At 36.6% G+C, this 17,928-nt stretch overlaps 2 protein-coding genes across 4 annotated transcripts in view; one reads left to right on the top strand and one right to left on the bottom strand.

Moving 5' to 3' along the window:
- The window catches only part of Elk (Eag-like K[+] channel), a 390,053-nt gene that overhangs the window by 9,575 nt on the left and 362,550 nt on the right, over positions 1-17,928 (bottom strand). For 2 of the 3 annotated variants that reach the window (XM_072296331.1, XM_019053967.2), the window contains exons 7-12: positions 17,442-17,560; positions 16,248-16,467; positions 3,899-4,062; positions 2,526-2,739; positions 827-1,006; positions 158-366 (exon numbers count right to left, since the gene is read on the bottom strand). In XM_072296331.1, the coding sequence (XP_072152432.1) occupies positions 158-366; positions 827-1,006; positions 2,526-2,739; positions 3,899-4,062; positions 16,248-16,467; positions 17,442-17,560 (1,106 nt within the window). The remainder of the gene's footprint in view (positions 1-157; positions 367-826; positions 1,007-2,525; positions 2,740-3,898; positions 4,063-16,247; positions 16,468-17,441; positions 17,561-17,928) is intronic. The other variant, XM_019053973.2, reaches the window with a different exon arrangement.
- Positions 5,741-15,569, top strand: Taf9 (TBP-associated factor 9). The gene is made up of 5 exons (XM_019054016.2): positions 5,741-5,963; positions 7,415-7,551; positions 8,264-8,401; positions 12,372-12,516; positions 14,198-15,569. Exons 1-5 carry the CDS (start codon positions 5,822-5,824, stop codon positions 14,332-14,334), a joined length of 699 nt encoding a protein of 232 aa, XP_018909561.2. The 5' UTR covers positions 5,741-5,821; the 3' UTR covers positions 14,335-15,569.

Here is a 17,928-nt window from a genome sequence, read left to right as displayed (position 1 = left end):
TAAATTTTTTCAAAATTTTCTTTGAGCACCCATTCAAACACACGCAAGAAAGAGAAAACTTGACAAAGTGCACTATTTTTGAAAACACCCCACTTTTTAGGAGCGGGCAGAGTCAGTGAGGAATCAGCTTGAGCGTGCAGCCACAACACACACATACCTCTCTCACCTCATGAATATCTATTCCATGATTGAGTGACCACATAGTTTGAAAATAGTCCTGCATTCGTTGCTTTAGCTCTTTTGGGATTTGATGAAGCATCAGGAAGTCCTTCAAGTCCCGCCACTTTGACTGATACATAGAACGTCGAGAATACATTCGTTGGATGATTGCCGTTACATTACCAAAGACTACAGCATGCATCAGAGCTGAAACACAAGAGTTTGCTATCAACCACAAAGAACTGCGTTTTCAACCACTCAAAATCCTTAAAATCTGTAGCTGAAAATAAACTGAGACCAAAAATGTTCGAGATTGCTAATTGAAGAAATTTGAGCATGGGAAAAAGATTACACCTCAAACTTCCGTGAAGGTTTACTTTTGTAAGGCCTCCTCCAAAATCGGGAAGATGCACAAGTTGGAAATGGTTTGATAATATTTCCCACATTTCCCATTTTCGAGAACGCTGAATGATACAATTTTTGACCGAATCGCTGCCAAAGTTTCATTAAAAACTTTATTGGTTAAGATTCACTTTGTATCTTAACTATTTCTTCTTCTAGTTTTTTCTTTTCAGCCAAGGCCATTATTTGGGATCTTGACATCATCTACTTTTAAGTACACCCTCTTATACAAAAAAAGAAGCTAAGATTTGAAACAGATGCTTACCACCAATGAGCATAGTTAGAATACTGAAAACTTTTTCGGCACTGGTATTTGCGGAGACATTTCCGAATCCAACACTTGTAAGGCTTGAGCAGGTAAAATACAAAGCTGTGATATAAGATTCCGAATGAGATATACTGGTGACATTCACCCTCAGCCTCTCAGATAGAGTATGCAACCAACCTACAGTGGAATGAAGAAAAAAAAAAGGGATCAATCACGGACAAGAGAGGGATAATTATTGAGACCTTTCTGCATACGAGGTCTGTTCCATAAGAAACCGGATTTTGATGATAAGTAGCCTATTGTGCGTTCAAATTAGGTTTTCTTGGACTTTCCTGATTGCTGATCACATACTAAAAAACGCTAGATTCACAGATTTTGTTTATCTTGATCAGTATTCATCCTGTATCACCTTGAACACAAGTAAGTCAGGTGCCTTCTGCGATTTTCATTGTGCGATCACTAATAGAGCAAAAATTTAACATTAAATTTTGTTTTATACTTTGTATCTCTTGTACCAAAACTTTTAGTATGGTAAGTAAAGTTTACCAAAATCATTGTATGAGTCATCCTCAGTGTTTTGAGTCGTATAAAAATGTTTAAAACTGGTCAGAAGTCTGTCGAAAATGAGGAGCACAGGAATCGACCATCAACAGCAACTGACAGAATTTGCCTTGTGGAAGAAGTGCAGGCAAAAAAGCTCGAAAATGATTGTTTCGAGCTTGCTGAACAGTGTGATATTTCTGAAGGCGCTCTATACAAAAAATTTTGATAGAATATTTAGACATTCATCGAGTTTCAGCTAAACTTGTTCAGTGATTTTTGTCCATTGAAAAAAATCCCAACCAAGTGTCAATTTCCCTTGAGCTTCTTGAACGTCCTAACAATGATCCTACATTTTTTGATAGGGTAATTTCTGGTGACAAAACTTGGGTGTACGGCTACAATATAGAGACGAAACTCCAATCATCTGTGAGCATTGAAAAAGGTAGTGCAAGACCGAAAAAAGAGCGACAAGTTCGGTCAAATTTGAAAATCGCAGAACACCCATGAGGTTGCCTTACTTCAAGCCACGTACCAACAAAAGCAATTAAGATTTTTCAAATTTGTGAATGTAGCATTCTTAAGTATAATTTCAGCTATCAGGAAAGTCCGAGAAAATTTAATTCGGACGCATGGTGGGCTAATGATCATCAAAATCCAGTTTCTTATTAAACAGACCTTGTAATTTGAAGTAAATTATTTTATCAACAAATTGATTCAAAATAATTCTACATAATGGAATAGTTTCTTATTCATTTGAATCGTTGTGAGTTATTTTGAAGAACAAATTGATTTCAGGGAATCCTATTTTTTTAAATTTAATTATTATAATTCAAAATACTGATAAACTTTAATCAGTCTGAACATCTGAATTTCTCAATATGGAAGGTTCAAAAGATAAAAAAATCGCTAAAAAAAGAAGAAACATCACTGCAGTTATTTTTATTAAAAATCACACCAAAGATTTACTCTTTAATGCAACTTTGGTAATTATTATATGGTTTTTATGGTAAATCAATATTTAAAACTTAATTACCCCCCATAGGAATTACCCCTTTGGGATATTTGAAGTAGTTAAGAAAAAACACTTGGTAAGTCAAAGTGCTCTAAACTAGGTACAGCTTTCCAGCTTGAAAAGACGTAAGCTCATATTTACCTAAATCCCAATCTTTGTCGTTGCGTGCTCTTTCTTTTTCAGCGATGACATACCAAATACAAGCCAACCAATGTGCCACAAGCGTGAATGACAGCATTAACAAAGTTAGAATCATGGCACTGTACTGTGAGTACCGGTCCATTTTTTGGAGTAATCTAGCCAACCTTAGTAACCTAGTTAATTTTAAAAGATGGATTTGACCAGGACTTGGTTCCTGAAAAATAAAACAGAAAATTTCTCATACAGAAAATGATAACCTGTGCATACATAAGTATGTACTCAAACAATGAAAAAGGCGCTATTACTTCATCTGGATTTTTTAAACTTACATCAATTTAAACAGGCAATATTAACTATTCTGGTTCAAATTGTTCTGAGTGTCGACCTGGGGGCAGACAGGCAGGCAGGAACATCCGGTAAAATCCCAGCAGACCCATTTGATATATATTTAGGATAGTTTAGGACCATCATATCTCCTTTACAATGCAATAAACGACTAATATGGATTGGTTCAAGCACAAATTTGGACCAATGTTCCCGCTTACTTTTTTAGTCCCAGTCCAAAGAGCCAAGTCACTGGTCATGCTTCAATTTTGGCAGCCACACTTTGACCACAAAAATTTTCATTGAGCTGCTTCATTTGGGTTTTTGAGAAAATAAACTCCAGAAAAACACAACATAGTTTCCATGAAAATGTTTTTGCCTCCCATGAAATAAACTATGAATGGGCTACATGCATTGTTCTTGGTCCATTAGAGCCCATTTCTCAATACTTTCCCTTTTTCAGGATAAGAAATTCTCTATCCTGCGCATACAGCAAAAGAGGAAAAGTAATCTGAAATGGGCTTTATTTAATTACCTACTTAATGGAAAATTTGCATGCAATTCTTTTATTGCTTCATCTGAAAGTGCTTAGAGAGCTGATATCATGGTATTTTTTATAATTTTTTTTTCTAGTATAGGGAATAGTATAAAAATAGATTTCAAAGTGAGAAAATGCGCCGCCCAGTGACGTCATCTCCCATTTAAATACACGTATTTTAGCAGATTGGATCATTTTGTCATATCTTCTCCAACAATTGTTCAATTCATGAACCAAGGGTACCCTCGTTTTCGGTTCGCTCAGTATAGTTTTGACGTAAACACGAAATTCATCAAATTTCAAACACCTGCAAATTCTCTTTTAGCTTATATACCATGATATTTGCCTACTTATCATTTGTTAATGCTGTTGTGTGATGCTATTACCAACGAGTTCAAATCAAAACAGAGAAATCTGGTGAGTATCAATGGTTCTTTTTCAATAATGTAACTCATAAATGTATCAGCTTTCACATACTGTTTTGGTAATATGATGCTACGATTATACTTACATCTCCACTGTAAACATCGGAAGCATAAAGTAGATCAAAAGGCAGTGCAGCTAAGAGGTCCACGATGAACCAACTTTTAACATAGTGGATTGCTATTAGTTTGGAGTTTGATACTACTTCACCTTTTTTGCTTACAAAAGTTGTACGAAAATTTAAAATAATATCTGCAACAAAAGAAAAATAAATTAAAAACATTCTCTCACTAAGATCTGTTGTCATAATGCCATAATAACACACACAAAACTTCACGAATGTTCCCGTCCAGCATCTTTACCAAGAGTGATCACTCACTTTGATTAATTATAGATTTGCTCAAGCATTCCATCTCCCATACGAAATGTCCGACTTCAGTCTAAAATGATGAGACGCTCCAAAATTAAAAATTCCTTATCTGAATACTTGGATTATCAAAAGCACTGGATTCCCGGGTTGTTCTCAATTTTACAATCTTTGGATTTGCATACCAAGCACTACTAGAGTATAGAGCCTATCTACCTATCTAAGAACCAGGGTGAGTATTTAAAATCTAGGGAGTTGGGCTTGGGGATACAAGAACTTCCCGCTTTGTATGCCAACCTCAGAAGTTTATTCCCGCTTGATTCAAATACAATAAAATTATTTGGCAATAAAATGTCTATGCGTGTATGTATATGGAATGTAAATACTACCACCAGCTGTGGCATGATTGTAGAAACAACTTAATTCGATTGATAAACAACATCTTTGGCCAGCCTAAACTTCACAATTGAAAAAGTGACCATTGAACATACCGACAAATGTCTCTTTTCAGATGTTTGCTAAAATTCAAATAAAGAAATTACAATCTTACCACTCTAGATTTCACACTTTCAGTACTTAAAATCAATTAAAAAATCTGCGTCAAATAAATCAAGGAAAATAGTAGTCAGGACAGTCAGGTCAGGAAATCAGCTTTCCACGTTTGTTTTGTTTACAAACAACGCGTGCTGCTGCGCCTGCGCAATGAGCGCCATGCATTTCATGAATGAACTCTTCAAAATAGGACGGACCAATGAGAGGCCAAGAACTCGTCATCGTACTCATCGTAGTACTATTCGTAGTATTTGGTAGTGAGTGTTGCCAGATCGAATGAAAAAATGACGGTGAAAGCTTCCTAGGCGGTAAGCCGTAAACATGAGCATACACCTACCCAGGATTTCAAAACGAATCCTGCATTTTCTTGTTTTACGCGCTGAATAAGAACATAATTGAACTGAAATCCCCAGAAGAGTTCTAGACTCCACTCGGACGATAACAGCTCAGCTGAATATCTGCCTCCGCAGGCTGATATTCTTTTCCTCACGACCGGTTACATCTAGAAAACATCGGAAAACCTAAAGCTAGGATTTCCTCCAAATGCTTATCGGCCTGTCAATGCTATCGGTAGCAATGACCTCTTGAAATATTTTTCAAAAATGCTTAAACAATTATTATTATCTTCGTATTAGGAAACCCTTTTCGGCTATTTTTTTTTTTTTTTTTTTTTTGGGCCTATGTTTTTGCAGTCACGTTCTGGCACTATTGTGCACGCCGCACAATCAAATTTTGATGTTCATTTCGCCACATTTGAAATTATAAGGGGTGGTTCAGGAAGAAAATTTTACGAGGAAACCAATGGAACCATTTTTAGAACCTCAAAGTTTTGTATTAACGGAGTCAGAGCTATTGAAGTTTTCAAATTTTGTGCGACCTCTCGTATTGACTCGATCCACCGTGCGCCGGACCATCGCATCGGCCAGAAATAGATCAATCCTGTCCTGCGCATTTCCACGCGAGGCACGCTCAAGCGCGTAGGAAACTGCGTGGAAAGCGAGGAAACCCTACCGCTCCAGTCTAGCGCCACCGCGCATCGCGTGACGAAGCGCAAATTCGAAATCCGCCTCCGTCCCGCTCTCACCGTTCACCATGTCCGAATCGTGTGATTTCAACATGGCGACGTCGAAGTCGCTTCCTAAGGATGCGCAAGTTATTTTGTCAATTATGAAAGAACTAGGGATCAACGACCATGAGCCGCGTGTAATAAATCAACTTTTAGAGTTTACCTACCGTAAGTACCCATCAAAATGTTCATATTACCTCTGTTATTTCGGGAAACACGACTTCACTCTGTGTTTGAGGTTATGTTTACCTTTACCGCAGATGTAAATAAACACTATCATTTTCAATACAATTTTTCTTAAATGAATTTTTCCCATTTTGTTTCTCGAAAATCAAGTGCTGAGAACGTCCTCTATCTCTTTATAGCAAGACATGGAACTTCCTCCCTCCTCGTCAGCTGCAAAGCTGTGAAATTTGCAACGGCGAACACCTGAACTTGCTTAGCGGATAGTGTGACCATCGTCAGGTGCCCCGCAGGGCGATTATTGAAATGATATCGACTCTATGTCGCCGCTTTGTCGTGTCGTGCCATCGACTGAGTGGCTCTCAGTCAATGGCGCGACATAGAGTTGATGTCATGTCAATAATCGCCCCGCTGCAGTACTTTAACTTGTTACCCAACAACGCTGGCATGTATACTTGACTGCAACTCACGTCCCTCATTTGAACACCAAATTAAGTTCTGTATCTTGTAAAAGCAGATTGCAGCCCAAGCATAGAATGTGATCGAGGCTCGAGGGAGAAATCGTTCTCGCGAAAATATTTGATTCGTTTGACGAAAATGGTCACACGAAAACTTTTACTCTCTTTGCATCGCTCACTAGAAATCTTCTAAATCCACAGCATCCACTTGCTAGGAGTTACCCAACGCAATACTTGCAAATTATAAATTTGATATTGACAAGAGCTGTTTTCAAGATGTAGCTTCATAACCATTGCTCCATAAATCCAGCAAAAATTCACATTGATATTATTGCGAGACAAGTCATTCATCTTTTTATCGCAAATTTTACTCCATTTACATATTCGGGTCCACCCTTTAGTTAGTTTAAGTTCAGCTTTTGGTGTAGGACTTTAATTAATACAATGGGGACTAGCTGTCGAATGTTGGCCATTCATGAAATCCTTCCTGAAACTCACATTAGATAAGTTGACAGTTTTTTACATTTGACTGTCAAATGGAGTAAAAAATTTCACTTAACTGTTCTAAGAATTGTTATCACTCGCAGTCAATTTTTAATTGTTATCGGACTGCAACAGTGTAGTTGCGTACTGACGGAAAACAAACAACTGCCAACTATCTGACACAAAATCCATTTAAAGTCCTCTTTTTCCTTCACGCCTAGCAAATACATAAGCCCATGATACTGAGGCATTTGCAATATTATATTTTGTCATTGAAATTGTGCAGTTCACAATATTAGGGGCGGTTCATTAGGTACATGATGCTTTAGGGAGAGAGGGAGGTTGAGGTGAGCATCAGAGCGTTATGCCATTTTGTTCTACTTGTTAAAGGTTTGGGACATGCGTTACCAAAGTGTCACAAGGAAGGAAAAATATTTTAAGAAAGGCTCCAAATTACTCTTTTTTAGTGATTTTTTTCTCATCCTTTTTTTCTAGGATATGTAACTGGAATCCTGGATGATGCGAGACTGTATGCAAATCATGCAAGGAAAAAAGCCTTGGATGTGGAAGATATTAAGCTTGCAATTCAGCTAAAGATGGATCGCATGTTTACCAACCCACCGCCAAGAGATGTAAGTCTTAGGGTTAATTAAAAATCAAATTGCTCCTTAATGAACAACTGTATTTTTTCTGCATCTCAACTCAGAATGAGTCATGTACCTACAAGGTATCCTAGGTATATGAAGTTCTGCTCTCAAGTACCTGCAGGTTAATCATTGAAACATACGCCGGCATGACAAGGCATCAAAAATTGACTTATCACAAGGTATGGGTAGGACTTTTTCTTATCTCACCATACCTACATAGTTTCAAAAATCAAAACGCCAAACATTCCAATTATACTTCAGTTGCTGCCAATTACGTACCCTAATTTTTTTCTCCTCCTAAATTAATTGCCCTCAAGTTAAATAACTCATCAGTCCTACATAACAATAAGAATTTCGCATCTAGTACGTTGACTGATCCAGACTGTTTGAAAGACTGATCTCAAATTCAAAGCTTACTACCAGTTTTGGAGTGGAGGATTCTTAGCAAAGGCTCATTTTCATCATCTACATTTTGATTCCCTTCCTAGAGGACGCAGAGATGTCAATATTGGTGTTGCTGTTTAAGTAGTATTTTATGGCAATTTTTGACTTACAATTCTTCATTGCCCTTCTGTGCTGTTGAAAATTTTGAGGGATGGGAGACAAAGGAAATTTCTTCAAGGGTGCTGTGGTTTTAATATTTATTTTCTTTTTGAAAAGTTTGTACCTATAGCTATGTTTGTATTTTTAATTGCAGATCTTATTGGAAATAGCACGGGTTAAAAATAGCAGTCCCTTGCCTGTCATCAAGCCTCACTGTGGTGTCAGATTACCTCCTGATCGCTATTGCCTTGCCCAGTGCAATTACAAATTGAAATCCATGTCAGCTAAAAAGGTATAGTACTCCCAGTTCAGCTAGTGGTGTATGATATTGATTTTTAAGGAGTCAAATTGAAAGCTGCCTCCATTTATCAATTAGAAGCCTTGTTGCCTAAAATATTAAAATTTGAGTCAAATAAGGGGAGAAAAAATGTAACCGAAATAGTCCATCAGGTTTGTCGCGCATAGGAACATTGCATAACCACATTGAGCACATGTATGTAGAAATGTTTGAAATACACTTCATAATGCACAACTGGTATCATCCTTACCACACATTTTGAAATTTTACACAATCGCATCCACTCTGTTCATAGTCGCTCACTATCAGGCTAGCCCAAAAAGAGGCGTGAGATAACACTGTGCAACAAAAAAAAATGACAAAAATGTCTCCCGTACGAGATAAAGTGATCCTTATGTATTTTGAGGCGCTGAATCCGAATATGACCTCCGTTTTTTCCCATCGCCCTCCAGTTTTCCGGAAAAGTTGATTTTACCCGGAAAAATGGTCATTTTTGGGCATTTTTGGTGTTTTTGCGACTATTACCCCCTGCAGAATGTAGGTAAAATTTTTCTCCGGTACGAAAAACGGCTAATCCGATGTATTTTGAGCCGCTGAGTCCGAAAATGACCTCCGTTTTTTCCCATCACCCTTCAGTTTTTCGGAAAAGTGACTTTTCCCCCGGAAAATGAGCAAATTTGAAGTATATTTGTCATGCATGCAATTTATTTGTATAAATTTTTCTGGACTGGTGGTACAGTCATGCTTATGTATTTTAAGCCGCTGAATCCGAATATGACCTCGGTTTTTTTCCATCACCCCCCAATTTTCCGGCAAAGTCGATTTTTCCGAGCCTAAATTTGTGAATAAGCTTTCCCGGACTCAAAGAGGATCAAAAAAATATTTTAAACGTGTCCGCGACGTGCGATACATCGATTCTTATGTATTTTGACTCGCTGAACCCGAATATGATCTTGGATTTTTCCGATCACTTACGATTTTTCCGGAAAATCGATTTTCTTTGGAAAACTACCTTTTTCGGTGTTTTTTGGACGATTTTCCTGTTGTGAGGAGTCTAAGAAATTTTCTGAGATCCTCTCTAGGTCTCTTCTGCTATATTAAGAGCAGCTGAATCCAAATTCGACCTCTATTCATCTCTGACAACCCCCCGTTTTCTAGAAAGTCCGATTTTTCAGGGAAAAAAGCTTTTCCGAACCGTCCCCACCTCCAGGGAAATTTGAAAATTTTTCCGCACGTGTGATACATAGATTCTTATGTAATTTGAGCTGGAAAACCCGAATATGACCTCAGAAATTCGTTATCACCCACCATTTTTACGAAAAACTCGATCTTTTGGGAAAAATGGGTATTTTTGACCATTTACGGTGTTTCTGCGACTGTTGCTCCTTGTGGAATGTGCGTAAGATTGTTCTTAGCTACAAATTAGATTGTACATCAGGTATTGTGAGTCCCTGAGTACGGAAATGACCTCTATTTTTTTCTATTAGCCCTCAGTTTTGTAAAAAAGACACTTTTTGCCGGGAGACTGAGTGAAATTGACTTATTTTAGTCTGGCATGCAATTCTTTATTTAAATAATTAACCTGGATCCGTGAAGGGGAGATTCCTATGTAGTTTCAGATGCTAGGTAAATCAGAATATGACCTCAAATTTTTCCCATCACCCTCCATTTTGTCGGAAAAGTAGATTTTTCTTGGAGAACGTGTTTTTTGGTATATTTCCGAAATTTTCCCAGAAAATCGAGTTTTACGTAAAAATGGTGGGTGATAACGAATTTCTGAGGTCATATTCGGGTTTTCTAGCTCAAATTACATAAGAATCGATGTATCACACGTGCGCAAAAATTTTCAAATTTCCCTGGAGGTGGGGACGGTTCGGAAAAGCTTTTTTCCCTGAAAAATCGGACTTTCTAGAAAACGGGGGGTTGTCAGAGATGAATAGAGGTCGAATTTGGATTCAGCTGCTCTTAATATAGCAGAAGAGACCTAGAGAGGATCTCAGAAAATTTCTTAGACTCCTCACAACAGGAAAATCGTCCAAAAAACACCGAAAAAGGTAGTTTTCCAAAGAAAATCGATTTTCCGGAAAAATCGTAAGTGATCGGAAAAATCCAAGATCATATTCGGGTTCAGCGAGTCAAAATACATAAGAATCGATGTATCGCACGTCGCGGACACGTTTAAAATATTTTTTTGATCCTCTTTGAGTCCGGGAAAGCTTATTCACAAATTTAGGCTCGGAAAAATCGACTTTGCCGGAAAATTGGGGGGTGATGGAAAAAAACCGAGGTCATATTCGGATTCAGCGGCTTAAAATACATAAGAATGACTGTACCACCAGTCCAAAAAATTTATACAAATAAATTGCATGCATGACAAATATACTTCAAATTTGCTCATTTTCCGGGGGAAAAGTCGCTTTTCCGAAAAACTGGAGGGTGATGGGAAAAAACGGAGGTCATTTTCGGACTCAGCGGCTCAAAATACATCGGATTAGCCGTTTTTCGTACCGGAGAAAAATTTTACCTACATTCTGCAGGGGGTAATAGTCGCAAAAACACCAAAAATGCCCAAACATGACCATTTTTCCGGGGAAAAGTCGCTTTTCCGAAAAACTGGAGGGTGATGGGAAAAAACGGAGGTCATATTCGGATTCAGCGCCTCAAAATACATATGGATCACTTTATCTCGTACGGGAGACATTTTTGTCATTTTTTTTTGTTGCACAGTGTAATCTTTCCCTTAATAAACAAACAACTCTAGCTGTCATGAGTCGTTGTCTCATACAATTTCAGTCAATTTAAAGCATTTGTTCCTAAATTTTTTTAAAGTAGGGAGAAAACAAATGCTCTAAAATGATTGACTTTGCATGTGAAAAAGATAGATGACAGTCAGCAATATTGTTTGTTTATTTGAGTCCAGTTTCCTAATATCTCTCGCTAAGCAAAGTTGATTGCTAAAATCTGAGAAAAAAGTTCCTGTAGAGGCAGAGAATTTGAAAATGCGTAATACGGGCAGTGCAAACTAACACACTATTTTAGAGTGCATTTTAGTTATTTCCGTTCAGTTTAACATCATTTCATGTACTCTTGCAAAATTTATTCAGCAAGCTGTATCTCTTTTAAGATTTTAGCGTTTGCTAAAATCTTGTTTCTCTTTCTTACATTACTTGGATGCCCTTTGGACCCATGATTGAGACTAAAACAGGTGAGGGAAGCTGCAGGATGCCTCACCTTTAAGGGCAGCTGGGTAATGTGCGAGTGAGGAACAAGTTTTCACCACATGCCATTGAACAGACTTATCCTTCAATTAAAAAATAAATGACAACTGTATGTGAACATACTCTAAGTAAATCTATTCTGGTTTAAATTGTTCACAATGATGAATACATAATATGAACATTCCAGTTAGAGGACTATCTGGTACTTTTTTTTTTTTTAAATTAATTTGTTCCTATTTTATTCCTTTTAACTTTTTATTCTTTACTTTTACAATATGATTGCAAAGTGGAATCCTGATTTCAACCAGAAGTAAGGTTCTTTGTTTGTAAGTTAACAACTGGATTATTTTCTACAATGAAGATAAAATCATGGTTTTTTACAGGGCTGTAGTACGTTTTGAAACAACCATTTGCTGTGATCTGACGCTTTTGCCTCATGGTCATATTTTCTGTATGCTTCACGGATAGATGTCCAATTTTAAGGCAGAATGCCCGATTTTATGATAAGTTGTGAGATTTGACTCACTTCTCTAAAATACCTATGGAGGAACAAAACTAGAAAACGAAACAGAAGGTTTTCCATTTTGAAAATTGCCTCCCGATCCAATATTTGCCTCACATTTGCAACAATCCCATGATAGTGAGAGTGGGCATCTTTTGCACCTGTGGTTCTATGTCATTGTCTAACCATCAATTACAGATGATAATTTTAATTTCGAGTACTTATCAATGTCGTCATTTTTCAGCCAATCAAACCTCTGTCTACATTCCAAAGTTCCTCTTCATTGGGCAAAAGTGGAGCAAGACCTCCTCAAACGCCAATCATGAAGAAGCCTCCTCAAGGACCTACCATCAAAATCGCACCTAAACCTATTGTTAAAGTTGCCTCAGGTAATCCTTCAAGATCTGTCATTAAACTAACTCCAACCAACTTTGATCCTGACCAGCCATTGTTTCATAACAAGTTCCGGCGGCATGGGCCTCGTCTCGACAAACTGCCGCCCTTTGAGAATGTTTTCCCTAATTCATTCAAGTCCTATGCAGAGAGCTTCATGTCCCACTCTTCCTCTCCAAATCGCCTATCTCTAAAGCAACTGTTACATCAGAACACTTCCTCCTATTTTCCTTTCCGGCAAAATAACCATGAAATACATGATTTCTAAGCATTTTCCTCTCATATAGGGTTCAAAAGCATTATATTTACCTATATTTTAGCTCCAGAATCACTCAAAGATAGTTGATGAAGATAGTAACATGAAGAAGAGATTATATTAAGTACCTAGTTTTATTTTACTTCTGTAGACCTTTTTAAAATTTGAAAAGTGTGTGATTGAAAAAACAGGTCCTGTTAATCGTCATTTTCATCAACTAACCTTCAACCATACATCTGAAAGTCCATAAATTAAGTGATCAATTATTCCTATAAAATTTTGTTTTTGATAATTGTCGAATGTAATCTTAGAGGATGAAATAGAATCATTCATATCATTGTTTCAATGTTAAATGCCCCAATTATAAACGACTTTAAGTTATTTATGAACCGTATCCAATCATGTCTTGGTTTTTCCTGATCCTTTCCTCATTCCTTCTTTTTTTTTTTTAGTGTCACATCTCAGCATCAAAGGCCAGCAAAATTTTGTAGCCTCCTCTCAACTTCTTCATTTTTTTTTAAAATATTTTTTTCTTCCTTTCTCCACAAGCATGTTTACTTTACCTTTGTGTGTTGTGAATCCCTCATCCTTTTTTGATCTTACATCTTTGTTTGTGCCCTGTACCATCTTGAACTCTTATTTTGCCTTTGGTAAGTCTGCTATCTTTATTCCAATGAACTCTCCTTTCAGCGCAACCTTGCTGCTTCTCTCTTGCTTTCCAATTTTTTTTTCTTCCTCATTGGTACGTTTTCTACTTGATTCTGAGAATTGAAGTACAGGGAGGGGGAAGGGGGGTGTTCGCTTAAGAAGAACATGTGAAATATATTGGGATCTTCTAAAATATCATTAGTGATCAATAAACAGTTGTTGTTAACATTATAAATAGTTAATTCAAACTTCCTGCTCGAAAAAAAAGATGTCAACATAGGCCAAATTTGGCATCAAAATCAATAATTTTGTAAGGCAAATGATTAAAACTTGTTTTCCCTTACATTTCCTTCCCCTTTTGGTACAAATTATCCTTATTGTTGTCAAAAAAAGTAAAATATTCTGAAATGACTTTGCTTACTTTGATTTCTGAAAACTCCGATTTTTCTGTTAGCAAAAAGAGTGAATTAAGACTGACAAAGATCATTATTTTCTAACTTGTGAGTTAACTTTGGAAAGTTATGATGCATCCATTGCATTCTAGACAAAATTTCAATGCAGATAGCTGTAGTGATTCTGTGTGATAGCTGTTGTGTAGCTGTGTGTTTTCTTAACAATAATTGTTTGTTTAAAATGTGTAATCTTGATCATTTTAACGTAAAGGTTATGGGGAAATCAGTTTTAGTATCAGTTTTATCAGTTTTAGTATCAGTTTATCAGTTTTAGTTTTAGAAAGTAAGTTTTTTCTCTAATTTTTTTTGTTAAAATTTCAGGAGCTGATGAGCTACAGACACTAAAGGACCCTTCTTCATCTACAACATCAGCTCAAGGAAGCTCAGAAGATGTTGTGGTCAAAATGGAAACCGATGAAATCATAGAGACTGTTGTTGTGAAACAAGAAGACCTATGATTGTTTTATAGATCTTAGATCATCATATCCCCTCAATGACTCCATTAAGATTCAGGAAGATATGGCAAGCGTCAAAACATTTTTACGTCTATTCTTTTCCTCTCGAAGAAATTGAAAAAATTGGGAATCCAGAAGAAATTCATGATCTTGAAAATATACATTCATCAGGTAAAAGCCAGAAGAAATTTCTCCAATTATTCTATCAAGATCCAGCTAGGTGTGGCAAGCGGTTAAACGTTTTTGCGATGGTTCTTTTCCCATCAATACAGCTGAAAAAATCGGAGATCCCGAAAAAGTTCACAAGCTTGAAGATATGCGTGCGCTTATCAAAAGCCGAAAATAAATGATATCATTATCTCAAGAGTAAAGATGCAGATTATCATGATAAGTTGTAAATACTGTACATATTCCACAGAAAAATCATTGACCTGTTGTTTTTTTAGTGTGATAAGAATACAAAATCTTGAAGAAATTGCCAGGTAATCTGCCAGCTATAGTAATTAAAATAATCAGGAAAAAGTACAAAACTGTCAGGAAAACAGTAAAAACCTTGCTTCAGTCAAGTCTACACATCTCATGTCAAAGTAGCAAATATGCTGTTTGCTACACTGTGACTACATGAAATTCAAATTGATCTGAAACGGGGTCTTACTGGATTTTCTGTGAAGATATATTAAAAGAACGTCATAAAAATTGAAAGATCACTGTTTGGTAGAAATGTTAACTGGCTAAAAAATAAAAATCTGTAGAATATAACTAAAATAAGTAGAGGTGCCAGAACAACAGTTCTGACATGTAATAAAATGATACAATACAATCCGTCAGTTACAGTTTAAGGAATTGACATGGTCACTTATGAGCTTATTCAAGTTATAATGAGCTTATTCATCCAAAAAATGTTTGAATGTTCCTTCAGTTAAGAAACTGAATGTCAAACTTGAAGGTATCCAAAGATAATATTACTTTCTGTTTCTCTTAAGATTATGCTAGAAGATGCCAAAAGGAAGGTGAAATTTCAGAATGATTCTTCTTTGGTGAATAACCTAATCTCATTGGGTTGAAAACCAATGACCCAATGCTATGATGAATTAAAGTTTTCACCAGTTATTCTGTATCGTTGCTTTTTATGGAATTTTGTCTAACTCTTTTTTCTGAATTATTTTTTTACTTGATTATTGTAATAAAAATGCACAACTGATCAAATATCAATAAACATTTACGTATGTTCAACAGAAGTTCATATTTTTGCCCACTGTCATTCGATTCCAAACTCTGCCACATGAATGAATCCCACCTGAATCAATCATAAAATTAAGTTACACAATTTCCTCTTCAGGTACTTATTTCAAGAGTCCCATTGTGCAAAAAAAAAAAAAAAAAAAAAAAAAAAAAAAAAAAAAAAAAAAAAAAACCAAGTCATTATCACTAGGGCGATAAACATGTTATTGTTAAAACATGGTCAGAAAAATGGGGTTAGTTGTTTTTATGGAAGGATATTTTAAGGACAGAAAGCTCATTAAAAGGAAGTAGGTATACTCGTGTACTAAAAATGTTGACTAACAGGATGATAACTGGTTCAAAAAGTTCAAAATCAGTTCGGAATTTTTGTGTCACAAATGTTGGCGGTATTGTTTATTCTGAGAGTTATGAAACAAGCAACTTGGAATGTGCATGCTAATAGCTGACAAGAGTTAAGCCTGCTTGGACAGCCATCTTTGTGAATGATAAAGTTTAATTCAAATAATAGCTTTTAACAGCCACTTGAAAAGCACTAAATGTTTCTCTAAAGAAGCCCTTTGTTTGTTATGATGCTTAGGTAAAAGCCTAAAAAATGCCCTTAAAATTTTCTTAAGACTTTGGTGAACCCATCGAAGAAATTAATGACTAGGAGCTTGCGACTAAGAAGTACTCACCTAAAATAAATAGTGATTCAACCACTACATCACTGACCATCGACGGACGGTCTGAGTTAACAAAACTTGCATTGTAAGGAACAACGATAGCTACGTAGAAAGTAGCAATGAGAATGAGCCAGTCCCAGCAGCTTTTGAAAACACCATAATGTGACAGTACAAAACAGGACTTCTTCACAGCGGCTGTTTTATACTCAGGCAGTGGTGCATTTAAGAGTGTCTGTAAAAGGGGAAAGAAAATAAATCTCATTAAAGATAACAGTAATGCAGCATAACGATGACTATAAAGCAAAACCACATATCTCCGTTTGCGACATTGCAGACTTCCTGCTATAAGTGCTTGGTTCTTTTTTTCAGAAAACTGTTCAACATAATTTTTTGATAACTCCATAGATTTTTCTTTTCTGTTAGCAGAGTATTTTGTGTAAATTTTAAGCTTTGAAGTTGGTTAATTTCCTTTCGAGAAAATAAGATAGGAGCGGACATTTTGAAACATCCTAATGTAGGTACGTGGTTTTGCATTTTGGCCACCGATAAATGAGTCAAGCTTTATCGTTTGCCTCCAAGCGTTCTTATCTCTGAATATTCATGATGATCATGCTCCTTAATAACACTCCGAGTAGCCTCCTTTGCAAGACATTTGCAATAGTATTGTAAAAAAAATTGCAATTTTACGGCCTAGCAGGGGTGGCAATTACGCAAACCCTGCCGTTCTCGCGAGCAAGTTGAAGTGGTGCGGCTCATTATCACCTTCATACCACGCATGTCTTTGCACCACGCGCAATACTTTAAACGCAAAAAAGGCGCCTTCATTTTTTGTAAACGCAACACAGACAACCTCTGAGTACGAATAGTTGCATTCTTCCATTCTAGACAAAACTACAGACTCTAAAAGAAGGCGTCTCGTTCCATCTCATTCCCTCGTGATGAAATGGAATCTCATTTATGTACTTAAGGATCTACGTGCAGTTTTTGAGGACAATTTTAGGTACCTATTCATTTTATATTTATTTTTGTAGGAACAGAAATAACTTTGATTTTCCATGGTAAAGATGCAATAATTCTCTCATCATTATTATTTAAAGCAGCTTCAAAGCAGCGATAGCTCACTATCAAACAACTGACTCACTAGCAAAAACCACCATAACACTTACTGCTGAGTTCTGCTGATTTGGAAGAGCTTAAGATACTCACCCTTTTAGCTTTCGGTTTGTCGTGCTGAAAGCGGTCCGACAATTGGTAGAGGACAGCTCTGCTGCGACGGCGATCACAGTTGGACGGCGGCGGCTCGAACTCCTCGTCTTCATCACCAACTGAAACAAAATTTTAAAAAAACGGTAAATTTCAAGTAACCAGCCACTGCCCTGGTAGCATTTTGCACCGATCATATTGAAACAGAGTCACTTTTTTTTAAAACAAAACACGCACTATTTCCACATCATTTGGTCTATATAAGTTATATAGACCAAATGGGGGGGGGGTATAGTTAGTAGACCAAAAGTTATATAGACCAAACCCTAAACTTGGGTTATATAATATAACCCAAGTAGCACTGTAGCGAGTGACTGCGATAAGTTACGATTTGATCGACGTCGATTTGTTGCAATCTTATCGGATGAAAACTTGCGATTTTATCGCATACATTTGCAATAAAATCGCTACTTAATCCATTGACGGCGAT

This window comes from Bemisia tabaci, chromosome 1, assembly GCF_918797505.1.
Source record: "Bemisia tabaci chromosome 1, PGI_BMITA_v3".
Classification (NCBI taxonomy): domain Eukaryota; kingdom Metazoa; phylum Arthropoda; class Insecta; order Hemiptera; family Aleyrodidae; genus Bemisia; species Bemisia tabaci.
This window is presented reverse-complemented; position numbering and strand designations above follow the sequence as displayed.